Source organism: Nanorana parkeri, unplaced genomic scaffold (assembly GCF_000935625.1).
Source record: "Nanorana parkeri isolate BGI_ZX_2015 unplaced genomic scaffold, ASM93562v1 scaffold208, whole genome shotgun sequence".
Lineage (NCBI taxonomy): Eukaryota > Metazoa > Chordata > Amphibia > Anura > Dicroglossidae > Nanorana > Nanorana parkeri.
The window spans coordinates 1,492,613-1,506,557 of record NW_017306476.1 but is presented as its reverse complement, the minus strand read 5'-3'; the positions used below and the strand labels follow the sequence as shown (position 1 = coordinate 1,506,557).

Below are 13,945 nucleotides of genomic sequence, written 5' to 3'. Positions count from 1 at the left end.
TTTTATTTCCGTTCACCTCTAATTATAATGCTAGCCAAGCTTTCAAAATGTTCAAATGCCCACCTGCAGATATTGTTCAAAATACGTTTGTAAAATGTCCAGTTAAAAAGGGATATTTCTTTTATCTGGAAATTTTTATCTAGAACTATGTCTGTCATATTTGTGATAGGGCATCATTTGTTTGTGTTTAATCCCCCATTCTGTTTTTTTTTTTCCCTGTAGAGAGTCCAGAACAAGCAGACCTGTGGCTATTAAACAGTTGCACAGTGAAGAGCCCCGCAGAAGACCACTTTAGGAACTCGATAAAGTAAGTGCTATTGTTTCTTTTATAAATCAAAGCTATAGAAAATATTTTCTACTACACCCGTTATGCTAAAAATAAAATGGCCATGTAAAATATCTGTAACTTTACATTTGCAGCGCTTGTTATTTCTCACTCATTAGTGGGTTTTTACAAATTCTAAAGGTGGCCATACACCTTACAATTTATCTGCAGATTTTCTGTGGTCAGATGGAAAAAGTGCAACAGATTGGCCCCTGGTGGAGATTACTCCATACACACAGTTAAGGGTAGATGGAGGAATCTGTTGCACCTCTTCCATTTGACCACAGAAAATCTGCAGATAAATTGTAAGTTGTATGGGCAGCTTTAGGGTAACACCATACATATAATACCCCAATATTGCATACTTTATTCATCATGATCCACCAGCAGCTCAGAATCTAATTTTATGTAAAAAATCCATCCAGGGAGCTTCTGAGCTAGTGTTGGGTGAAGATGGCACCTCCCATACAGTATAATGGCAGTCCTTATCTGCCAATCAGCACATGCATTGGTGGACTGGTATAATACTCTACTACTCAATGTAATCAGTGCGTCACTTTTTTTTTCTTTTTCCCCAAACTGTTTTTTTTTTGGGTAACAAAACAAACTTTACCGAGATGCATCCCAACTTTTCCATGGAAATCCATAGCAGAGTTATCAGTCCCTCCCCTTATACCAGGTTACTAAGTTTAATCCTGGATTCTGGCTTCTCCTTCCAGCCTCACATCCAATCTCTATACAAATTTTGCCGTTTTCACCTCCATAACATTTCCATACTATACCCCTTCTTATCCTTTTACACCACAAAGCTAATAATTCACTCCCTTTTTACCTCATCTTGACTACTGCAACTATCTCCTCATTGGCCTACCTCTACACAGGTTATCATTTCTCAATTTATCATGAATGCTGCTTCCAGAATCATCCACCTTACAAACTGATCAGTGTCTGCCACCCCATGCCAATCCATCCACTGGCTTCCCCTCGCAAAAAAAATAACAAAATACTAAAGGCATACAAATCCATCTACAACTCTACCCTGAGGACATCACCAACCTTGTTTCAAAATATCTCCCAAACCATCCTCTTTGCTTCTTCCAAGACCTGCTCTCTCCTCACCTCCCCCCATGCTCACCACTTGAACTCTCTATCACAATCTGTCCGGCTATCTCATGCTCTGTTTGCACTAAGATGATTCCTGAAAGCTCATCCCTTTGTGCAGTACTTTGCAAATTCTATAATATAATATTATTATTGTTTGTATTTTTTCTCTTTTAATTCTTATTGTATATATTTTTAAAAAAAATGTGGGCGCTTGTGCCAGCTCTATTGCTGGGAACCTAGATCTTCCCCTTGCGTTCCTTTTTAGAATGGCTGCAGCAGTTTTGCAAGTCTAGACAGTATAAAACAAAAAAAAATGTATGTACAAAATGTATGTAACTGTAAATAACTGTAAATGTAACTGTACCTTACCATTTAGCAGAATATCTCAGATGCGTAGATCACCTAAAACCATATGTTGCATGGACATGCGTTGCATATTCTTTGGGCTTAGATCTTAGGCCAAGGCTGCTCAACAGGGCATGCATGTTCATGCATTACATATATAATATGGCATTATGTCCGCACTACTTTCTGGGAAAAAGATGTTTCAATATCCTGCCAATAGTCTTTGGCTTGTTTGAATGAATTGTCCAGTCATAGAGCAGGCATCCATTAATTCAAGAGGTCCAGTTTTTAGATTGTATGTTTTATTGAACAATTAAACTATTTGCATGCCTGATAATTATGCTGCTGTTCCAATAGCAGCAAACTCTCCAGTATTTTATTGTATGGATATGCAGACTAAGAACATCAGTTTTGTTGGGAATAATTTTTGCTATATCAAATACCAGTTTTTTTTACAGCTGCAGAGAATATTTTTACCTCCAGAAGTTGTTAGACTTCTATTTAATATTCACCAAATTATAATTAAGCCAGAGAGCTAAAAGTGAGTGCGCTTCTCAATCCCTTGGCTAGTTCTTGCTAACATTTCAGTGGTGGGGTTAATCCTTTATATTGCCAAAGTACTGTAATTAAATAAATTGTTATTTAGTATCTGTTGTCTTATTTTGTTTATCTGTGGGAATAATTGAGCTACTCTGTTTTGTCAGAAGCAAAGCATTGACCTTTTGCATTTTAAATAATGGAGTTCAGTATTGTTTCTATACATGCATTGTGTTTTGTTGTTTATGGTTTTCCACCTCTCTAGTCCTAGAAGTGACAAAAACATTGTCATTTTATGCTCTATATTATATTTCTTGAGTTTATATAATTTATTGTAGTTGTCTTTAACCTAAATTCATAATGCTGGAACCATCTCGTTCCTGCCTGTCAGCTGCTGGACCAGCTTTTCCTTTTGTTTTTTTTTAGCCATCTACTGTCTGGCTCTCATTCCTCTTGGCAGCATGTGTAAAGCAACATGTTTGACCATACATACTATGGTGATCATGGGTGGGACCCCGTACCCCCACTTAAATGAGAAGTAAAGCCAAACCTTTTTTGGCTTTATTTTTCTTTTGTTTCCCAGGCGTACATTTACTAAGATCTTTAGAGTTACTCCTAACACCACATTTGTAAAAATTAAGTCAAGGCAACTGGACTTGCTGTATTTTTTCTTTAAGATGTTTCACTGGTCATCCAACCAGCTTTCTGAATTGAGAAAGCTGGTTGGATGACCGGTGAAACGTCTTTAAGAAAAAAATACAGCAAGTCCAGTTGCCTTGACTTAATTTTTACAGATATGCCATGACCTGGATGAATGAGAACCTTTAGAGACATCCTGCTAACACCTTCCTTTCTGAGGACTGTGAACAACCTGTGGAGTCATGGCTTCCACCTGACAACATGAAGGAACTAAGTAAGGCGATACTTACCATAACATCATCTTCTTGAAGTCCACTAGGGGACACAGGTCCTGCACCTCTGTGTTATTGCCCTATGTACTGCTTGCTCATTACATTTAGGGAAGATGGTTGGCGGGGAAGTTATACAGGGGCTGGCTTAAAGTTTTTTTTGTTTTCCAGTGTCAAGACCTCCTGAAAGAGAAAATATAACTCAAAAGTCATGTACTATCCTCCTGTGTCCCTTAATTGACTTTAGAAAAAGTCAAATACAAAAATCTTCTTTTAATCTACTGAAAACTTTCAGCGTAATCTCTTTCTGAGTACTGAAAAATCATGTCTCTGAAACAAAATACTCTCCAATGTGTTGCTGAAATACTAAACATATTGCATTATTTTGCAAACTTGTGTTTTTGTTATTATTTGGAATTTGGTGAACTGTAGTGTTCAGCCTTTTAGTGCGCCATTTAAAAGTCTCTTGTCCCCTTGAATAATGTACATTTTGTGACTGAGTCCTTCCATTTGATCGCTGCTTGCTTCCCATAAAAACAGTTTAAATTTGATGTAGAAAAACCCCCCAAAAACCTTTCTTTCCATTAAAAGCTTCATGGAGTGGCAGACTGAGACCTTTACCAAAGCAAGCCTTATAGAAGGACCTTCATTGATATAACATTTTATCCTGGTAACCCTGGTAGCTTTTAGCTTGACTATTAGAAAATAGAAAGTTATTAAAGCTCTTAAGATATGTGCTATTGTGTTGGTTATAAGTGCTTACATGAAGTGCCAGCCTCTTGTGCACTCGCTGATGTTGTGGAAATCGTGTCCAGCTGTTGAGATTTTAAGAGTGGGAGCAAGCAGATAGTGCAGTGTACATTAGTGTAGATATAACTAGGAGCTCACTGTTCCAGTCTGCATCTTTTATTTGTCTCACAATGGAAAGAACTTCCACAAGAACTTGCTGAATGACATTAAGGTGACTTTTCCCCAAAATGTGTTTTTCTGATAGGATTCACAATTTCTTCTACCTATTCTTCCAAGCATAATTTGTTTTTGTTTTTTTTTGTTTTTCTGTCCTGGTTGTGAGTATCTTCTATTTGTTTGTTTGTCTTATTTTGATCATACACACTGATATTTTAGCCAGTTTGGACAAATGTCCACAATTTGCATACTGTCCAAGTGGTAGCACATAATATACAAACATTTTCTTCCTAGAACAACTTGTTTATTTTTTCACACTGATTTTTGAAGATTGGTCTATGTGTATGCATTGGGCAGTCCTATGAGTCCTGCTCGGTCTGTGATTTATGGGTTTTCCCCAGGGGATGCCAACATGTGCATGGGGTGGTTCGGTGTAGTGCTGATGTGAGAAGTTAGAAACATGTTTCCTCTAGGGTAATAGAAGGGTGTTTTTCTCTACATAGTTAAGAAAAGCAGGCAGTTTCTGGTCGTGTGTTCAGAGTAAGTGAGAGGGAATGCTCATGTTTCCACCACTTTTATAATGCAGGACGTTTACCTAATGGTAATACAGGCAAGTACACGAGGACAGGTTTGGCAAAGGCTAAAGAGAGATGGGCAATGCAGATTTGGTTGAAGTCTGGAAAGATACTGCAAGATGAGAACAACCACTAGTTGAGCAACTCAAAGACAAGTGGCACTCATTCTAGTTTGGCAAATCTTCACATGTTAGCCTTCTCTTCAGTGCACATTCCAGGTATGGAAAATTAGCAGGCAGACTTTCTCAGACATGAACTTCATGATCCAGAGGAATTTCTCTATACCTGGAGGTGTATTGACTTCCTGGTTCAACAACAAACTTGACAGATTTGTTGCCAGGACCAGGGACCCTCAGATTTCTGCATTGGCTTCTTTCTTGTTTGTTTCGCTGGATGGAGATGGAAGGCATTCCAGTGATCCTCATTGCCCCTGACTTGCCAAGGAGGGTGTTTTTTCCTCAGACATCATCCAGCTTCTGGGAAGCGATCCATGGCTGCTTCCCGATCATCTAAACCTGCTGCCTCTGGGGCTGTCTTTGCCCATAAGGTTGCCTTCCTCATTGCCATTACTTTTGCTTGAAGGGTTTCTGACTTAGCAGCCTTATCCTGAAAGGATCTATTTCTTCTGCTACACAAGGAAACATTTTTTCTGAGCCTTCTGATCTCCTTTGTGCCCAAGTCTGTTTCTTCCATCGATCTTAACCAGGACATTGTTTTACCTTCTTTCTATCCTGCTCCTAAGCACTGTAAGCATCTGCTATGTATTTTTTTTTCTTCCTACATCCCTAAATGTACTTGTGCAACATTTGATATTTCTCTGTGCAAGATCTATTATAAAAGATCAGAGGAAAGAAATAAACATAAACAGAGTAAAGAGATGGGGCAGCACGGAAAAAAAGTAAGATCGTGTGATCAAATTAAACCAAACCATTAACTGCTGGAATCCATTGTTTTCACTTGTCTGAGCAAGCACCGATACCCACAGTACCACCTTCAAGGGCCACACAATAACTACCAAAGGGACACTGGTTGAACATCAGGGGCCTAGCTTAACTCTGTTGCTAAAGTCAGCCAAAATGGTTGCCTCTTCATCACTAAGCGACCACCCAGGCTCTTGTGGAGGTAGTAAAATAGGGGTCTTACACATACCTTTGCCTCATAGTGGTACACATTTTTTTTAAATGTTTAAAATGTATTTATTTGTTTTCACCTTCTTACCATCACGGGGGGGCTAACAATCACCCTGATGACAGTAGAAAGAGCTGATGGCAGGTCCCATTTATGGAGACATCGGGAATCTAAACAGGTAACTGACGCCTCCTTTTTTGTCACAGAAATATCTTGAGGTCAGAGTTTCCAGCCTCCTTCTCTGTCGGAAACCAGCACAGCAGTAAAACTGAAGGAAAAGTGCTCATTGCTGATCTGTGAACATGAGGATCATTTACATACATCACACTGCTTGGCATCTTAAAGATACAACAAGGAACATGGCAGTATGCTGGTCCCAATCTTTGCTAATATAACCCATACTTTTTTTTTTTTTGCAGAAGTAATTGGTTGTTTATGTAGCCATTTCAATCACTTCTGCTAACAGCGAAGAGGCCACAGAATGTTTCAAAAAGAAGTTCACGGCTGCTGTTAGTCTTTATCCATCTTAGAAAGTTATATGAACTCCTGCTGTTTTTAAAACTACCATTCATTTCTTGTTTCCTCTGTCCTTATTGGTGACTCATCTAATTATATTACTTTGTATATTGAATTTCAATATTGTCTTCAAGTGTGAGTAAAACTCCCCTCAAAGGACTGGACAACCAGCCCACTTATTTTTATCTAGAACGAAATGATGTTACCTTGAAACCTTTCATTTGATATTTGGAACACTCTGTTCTCTATTCTGCTATTATATTTTTTCATTAGTTTCCCTTTCTTCAAATGGATTTAAAACAAGTTGTTCATATGTTCTCACAAATGTGAATCTTGTTCCCTTGTACTCCTTGGTTATTTTAGTTCTGTATAGGAGCACCTTTATCCTGGGCAGGTAGTTCCTCTACATTTCTCGTTGTCCTCTCTATTTGTTGTGTGATGGACAGTGGTGAATCGGGTCTTGTTAAAGGGTTCACAATTTCACCTTCAAAGTATGTGCTTAATGAAATTTTAATCCTAAAGTAACATGTATTAAAGTGACTCTTGTCACTATGTACTACCTCCAGCAGTTGTAGGGTCAATGCAGTTGTATTGTTATTATTGTGTTCAATTTAGTTTGCTATGCTGCCACCTTGTGGTCATTATGCTTATTATACCTCTTTTCTGTAAATCCTCCCCTTTTTGTATGACGTAACCACCTCCTTCTACAGTGTAAGGTTCAGCAATCTTTGGGCTACATGTGCACATAAGATGAGGAAGGTTAATATCCTATATTTTGACCTTCAAATACTGCAAATTTAACAGAGATATTAGTGGGAGTATTGACTCTCACTTGAAAAAGACCACTAGCAGGTTTTGAGCACTACTGGAAACATGTTAAAAGCCTGCTACCTGATTGCTTTACATGTACAAATAGCTGTCCTAGTTACTTCTGTTTATCATCCCCAAACAATAAACGCTTGCTGTACACACTGCTCACACTTTCTCTTGTGTGTACAAGGACTTGAGGGTGTAAAGGTGAGCACAAAAATCTTAGCTTGAGGTTAAGTGTTTTGGATAGGTGAGACATCAGGGAATATGAAAAAATTCAGTGTCTGAGGAGCCATGCCAAAATGTATCATTGACGTGCTGCTGGTACCAAAAAGCATGCTGATTGGATTATCTAGAAAAGTCTCTTCTGTGCAACGCTATGCCTTGACCACTGAGGAGCTCTTAAATAAGAATTATGAATTATGAAATACACTCTTCCCCATAATTAGAGCTGACCTGAGACACTGAAGCTGTCACATGTTGGCTCTATTGATCGGGAACTACGTAAACACATACCGCTGATTGCTGTGTTCAGGATCTTCTCCTTGCAGAGATTCTGGAGATTCAGCGCTGACTGGGGAAACGGACCTGGAAGGGGGCAGGCACACCTAGAGGCAGAGCCAGCTGTCAATCTGGTGACTAGGTGGATCCTAACAATATTATCGGGGATCCATTCAGGATGCAGTGCAACTCTGCGATGTTGGCATGTAGCCGGCAATAGTCCGCTGTATGCTGAGTTTGGGGGATCACAGGATGACATTAGTACATGTCCTGCTGAGGCCCTAAAGATAACTATGTCCAAAAAAAGGTTGGACCATAGTTCTTTTATTTGACAACAGGATTTCAGCACTCAGCCTTTCAGGTTTGAATGTTAAACCCTCAGTAATGTACTGAAACCAGGATCAATAGGGTGCGCAAATGATGCTTTTATGGCTAACAAAGATACAAGCGGGTACCGTCTTAGACATTTTGCTTTTGCAAGTAAAAAATGGCTTACAGGCTTACAGAGTTCATCTGTCTCTGCTCCACTGAGATATTCTCTGTACGGCCTGCCCATGTCACAGTTTACCGGGTTTGGATACCTCTTTTAGATTAACACAAGTAAGTTATTTATTTTTCAGACTGCAATTGAAAGTTGTTGGGAACAATATCCAATACAATTTCAGCTTTTAGTCAATTAAAGTAGTCAGACCAGAGAAAGATGACCTCCAATTCAGTTTACCTGCTGCTCTTTGTGGACTGTTATTTGCTTTTTAAATACAAGCTAGTGTGTCTACGGTGCAATTGCAGCCCCCAAGAGTAAACTAGACTGAGTGTCTGTGTATCTGAAGCAGTGCCAGTTGGCATGTGGCCACAAGTCCTGCTTGTAGATTTATCAGTTCTTTCATCCTCCTCTCTAAATTTGGTTTTGGAATTACCTGTATGGACAGATGGTGTAGGATACAGACAGCTTAAAGTAGCATGGTTGAGGATCAGCTAGAGAACGAGGAAAACAAAAGCTTTAAAGAAGGGTAGCACTTTCATGTGAGTATGGCCTAAAGAAAAGAAGGAAGCTTTTCTATCACTTTAATAATAAGTGTTTTTTTTTAGAGGTAGAGTCCAGATTTACCAGATGCATTTTATTTACCATTAGGCACAGGACACTCTGAAGAAAGCTGGTGTCATCAGGTATGTGGAAGTTTCTGTGGTTGTAGACCATGTCGTTGAATAGAAGTGTATCTAAACACAAAAGCAAAAATTAGAGATGCACCAAAATTTTGTCCGCCGAAATATGTTGGCCGGAAAATGATACTTTGGGCTAGTTTCTCTCCTCCTCGCTGAGCGCTACTCTGTGTCCCCTCTGACACAGAACAGTGTCCAGCCGGGAGGAGAGAAACTGTCAAAAGGTCACACCGCCCCCCTCTGCCTCCTATGACAGATCAGAATAGAGAGTGGTGTGGGGGGAGGAGACAGCTGTGAGCTGTCACAGGAGGCAGAGCCGCCTGTGTAGGGGAGTATGAAAAGTCTCTACAAATGTGAGTCACAGTCTCTACAAATCATAGCACAGCAGCTTTCATATTTCACTCCTTCCATAAGCGCAGATTTTACATTATTTTCAGTGTAGGGGAGTAATCGCCTGTCAAAGGAGACCAAGCTTTCCTCCCGCACAGCCGGCTCAGCCTCCTGTGATAGCGAGTCAGCGTGGAGACCTGTTACAAGCAGTCAACGATCAGCTGCTCGCTGACTGCTTGTAAATAATTGAGGGCACAGTTTGACTGTGCCCACACCCCCCTAATTATGAATGAACAGGAAGTTCATTCATGATTGTGGACATAGTAAACATACTATCTCCACAAGTTGTGATTGAGCAGGAGTACTCAATATAGAGGCTTCCTGTTCATTCATAACAGGGACTGCAGAAAGAGATTGACGACTCTGTGTCCTTAATCTCGTTTTTTATTTTAAAAGCCCCCGACAGTAAAGTTAAAAAAAAAAAAAAAAAGATTATTCTGAAGAGTGTAGAGAAAAAATTGCTAAAATATAAAATGTAATGTAATGCAGGTTACCAGTCCTTAGATGCGTCGGCTGCTTTAGTTTACTTTTTTCGGGCTAAGAACATTTTGGGCAAGTACTGAAAATACCTATTGATCTTGTCTGAAATGTGGAATCCTTGCATTCCTGTGAGCTGAAAAGAGGGACTTAAAGCTGAGGCTTAAACTACTGATATTTTGCCTTTCCTCCCTCCCCCCTCATTAATATGCTTGGTATTTTTATATTAAACATTTCCATTTTCATTACCAGCCTCATTTTCGATCCAGTGAAATCTTCACTACATTTCTCTATTTAATATTGCCAGATCGTGGCTAGTGGGAAGGGCTGACAGGAAGCTGAGCCTCCTTGATTGAAAGAGACTGAAGTCCAACTAATAAAAAGGGGCAGGCTATGGATGGCAAGGTTGGGGCAGAAACATGAATTTAGTGGTCCATGAGGTCCGAAAGGTTGGCGACCGCTGCTCTAATTGACCTGCTGCAGCTTCTATTGCATGCTGTGAGAAGGTCACAGGGGAATGTTATCATAGCAATTGGGAGTGTTTGAACTCATGCATGGTTGCGTGGGATATGTTTGTGCCAGATTTATGATGCTAGTGTAATGTTGTTCATAACTGAGACTAAATGGACTCCAGGAAAGAAGACTTGTAACTCAAGGCAAAAAGCTGTTGCTTCTTCAAGAAGTGGTCATGGGCACTTCTCAAGTAGCGATTGTTTAGTTAGGGCATGCTCCAGTTTCAGACAGCCGCAGGACAAGAGCAGATATAATCAGTTGTGAATTTCCGCAAAACACGCAAAATCGGGAAAACAGTGCAAGCTCTGGTCAAATCGGGCGCTCATGTTAGAAGCAGCGGCTAAACAGATTTGCACATAAAAAAAATATCTAAGAGGCTGAAACAGTCGCAATTGCTTTGATAAATTCCCCCTCAGAGTTTTCAGGGTATTTATAGTAAGTAATTTCATTACAAGAGAGGGGCCTGTACAACTGAGCAAGACTGAAGGTAAGGCCGGACTTCAGCATTAAACAATGTTAACTCTTTTTAGTTGATTACTAAGCGCATAAATCCACCATGTAATGGACAAAGGCAGACATGCCTGTCCTGTGTAACAACTAAGGCTTCTTCCATAGATACCATAGAAAAAGGAGTGTAAGTGTAGATACAACAGGTGTGTGTGCGCGCGTCTATTCTATCTAGCTTGTCCATGTAGTTATGTTAGTGAGCGGTACACTGTTACAATACAAAAGGCTCCTGGAGGGAATGAGTATACAAAAGTTACCACTGACACTACATGATTAAAGGAGATTACCCTAAGGAGAACTATGGGGAAAAGCCCTGACCCCATAGTTCTCCTTTAAAGAACTATGGGGTTGAGGTTTTTCCCCATAGTTCTCAGGGTAACGGGAGGACACAAACTAGCGTCCTTCCATCACCCTAAGCTCAGTATACTGAGATGCTGAAGCGGATTCCGACAATTATGTATGGATCCGCCTAGCTGCGTGAGTGACAGCTGGCTCTGCCTATCTAGAGGCAGAGCCAGCTGTACCCGCACCCTCCCCCGTCCGATCCGCCAGTCAGCGCTGGCGGATCGGAGTGGGGAGGGGCGAATCCAGCCCCTCCCCTGTCACGGCAGAGAGCTGTGACAGGATCGGGAAGTGGGCAAACGCTGTTATGTGTTCGCTCACATCCCGATCTACTGAGCCAACCTGTGACAGTCGCATTGTCACAGGTCGGCTAGAACTATGAGGTGAGTGAAAAGCACTCACCTCATAGTTCTCCTTTAATATTACCTTTTATGATTATTCCTTTCAACGGTCTCTTGAATTGTAACATTGTATCTCCTTACTAACATATTTATTTCCTGTGTTCCTCAGCTCCATCTAGTGGACATAAAGGTGATATTTTCCCCATTCACTGTTGTCTTTATGAATATATTTATTGAAGGGCATTTGTCTAATAATCCAGCCTCTTCATCTAAGGACTGGCTTGAGGTTTAGATGCACTTTAGCTCTGAACATTTGTCACAGAGCGCTGTGGCACAGCTCTGCACTGTCACCATATAGCAGGCGGTAGCCCACTATATGCTGATTTGGGTGCCAAGAATACTTAATAAAGGTACTTCTATGACCAAAAAGAGAAGTAAAGCCAAAAAAACAGGGTTTTGCTAGACTTCTCCTTTTATTGCCCATTCACACCACATCCAGACTGTTTCCAGACCCAAAATGCATCCCGATGTATCCCTATGCTATTTCTTGCCTCTGTTCCCACCAGCGCAGCCTGTTCCAGACCAGAAAAATACTGCTTGTCCTATTTTGTCTAGTCTGGACTGCACTGGAACACACCTGTGAGACCATTTTAAGCTAAAAAAACAAAACTATTTCCAATCGTGGTAAAAACACAGCAAAAACGCAATGCACTATGTTCCAGATCTGGTCTGGAAAATGGTGTGACCCCAGCCTTAATGCCCTGCTGACTAATAATGGATGAGGTCAGTAGGAAGAGGTGCTAAGAACTGTAAATGTATAGAGCATTAGATCTGACATTCATCAAACATTCACTGCAGGTTCATGTTTTTTAAATGTCAGTGATTTGATTCACCACCAGTGAATGTTTTGTGAGTCAGATTCATTGCTTTATAGATATGTCCCTAGTGTGTGGTGTCCTAAGTTAGACCATTGGGGAGGTTCATATTTTTAGATTTCTATCACACTTTCGAAGTACAGTTTGTCTGCTGAGAAGCTTGTTGTACCAGGTGAACATCACATTTCACATAAATAAGTAAACATGTTTTCTAATTATACTCCTGTGAAAAGGACTTCAGAATTTCAGATTAAACTGTGGTTTTGCTCTCTTGTCTCCTTCCTCCGTCTGTTTCCACAGAGTTAACTGTCACTTTCAGTTGAAAGAAAATAGCATTCTCTTAGATATGTGACACCTGCACTGAGCAGTAAATAATTACAGGCCCAGGCAGAAAGTACAGCAGAAGTTTGGAGCAGCTGACAAGCATGCTGGGCCTGTGACAGGTACATCCTGGTACTGTGTAACACACACACAAAAAACCTGCAATGGAAAGCCGATGACCATCTGGGCGACTGGAAAATGATGCCTGTGAAAACATGCAGTTCTTTTAAACTGAATGCAAAATAGACGTTTCAGGCAAGAAGTCAGTAATGGCATCTGTATTATATGTTTTGCATGCTATTTCCATTGTTTGCTTACAGATTGGCATGCAGATAGCTTTTGTCCTGCATTTAGTAGTTGTATTGCTGCACAATCTCTTAGGCCTTGTTCACACCGAGCACGGAGCAGGTGCAGAGCAGAGCATTTGCAGACCAGATCAAAACTGAGTCCAATGTATTCCAATGGTATTTTTTGCTCCAGTTCGCATCGATGCGTGCAGGTCCAGAGCAGGTGAAAAAACTGCAGCAGGCCCTATTTTACCTGCTCTGGATCTGCTCTGGAACGCATGCAAACGCATCAAACACATGCAAATGCCTGGAACGCACTGAAAGCCCATGTTAAACTAAAAAAGAAACCTGAGTGGATCTGCTCTGCATTTGGTGTGAACAAGGCCTAACAGGAGCACAGTTTTACAATAAATCAATAATTGACACTGTACGTGTTAACTGTTGCAGTTTTTAGGGTTGTGCTGGGGAAGAAGGCCTATGAGGCTCCAGTAGCCATATCCATCAATTGAAGATCTCCGAAAGCTATGGCCAAATAAAGGAGGCAGAGGGACAAAGGACTAGTCACCAGCATTGCCTGTGGTCTCCATACAGCTGACATTTCACCATTACTGACTCGTCATGCTTTGTTCTGCACTGTGTCTCCGTGTGAAGGCAGCCATCTTGGTAGAGGCAGGACATTGCTTTCTCGTGCCAGAGCCTTGGGTAAGGAGAACAGTGAGTGGTACAATAGTGTAATCACCAAATTTTAAGCTAGCAATGCATTGCTCAAATTTCATCCGAAATCCAAGCTGTGTGTGGCACTGCATTTGACTGTTTAGTCAACTTTTTGTTGAAGGAGCCAGGTGTAATGTTGTTTGCTTGGGTATTCTGACGTTGGCAGGTGCTGATGGTCAGAATACAATAGCCCAGCTGGGAAGGTTCATCCACAATGCATACATGGAAAAAATCTGCAAGTGTATGGTCAGCTTTACTTTAAATCTCCTGAGACTTGCAGGCAGAGGCAACAGTGCCATAGATCTCACACTTCAGATATTCAACAATGAGGCTGTACAGACGCAAGTGCCTAAGCACCCCCA

At 40.7% G+C, this 13,945-nt stretch overlaps 1 protein-coding gene across 1 annotated transcript in view; it reads left to right on the top strand.

The window, feature by feature from the left end:
* CDKAL1 (CDK5 regulatory subunit associated protein 1 like 1) overlaps positions 1 to 13,945 on the top strand; it is a 610,267-nt gene that overhangs the window by 71,466 nt on the left and 524,856 nt on the right. The window contains exon 4 of the mRNA XM_018555678.1: positions 223 to 307. Within this exon, the coding sequence (XP_018411180.1) occupies positions 223 to 307 (85 nt within the window). The remainder of the gene's footprint in view (positions 1 to 222; positions 308 to 13,945) is intronic.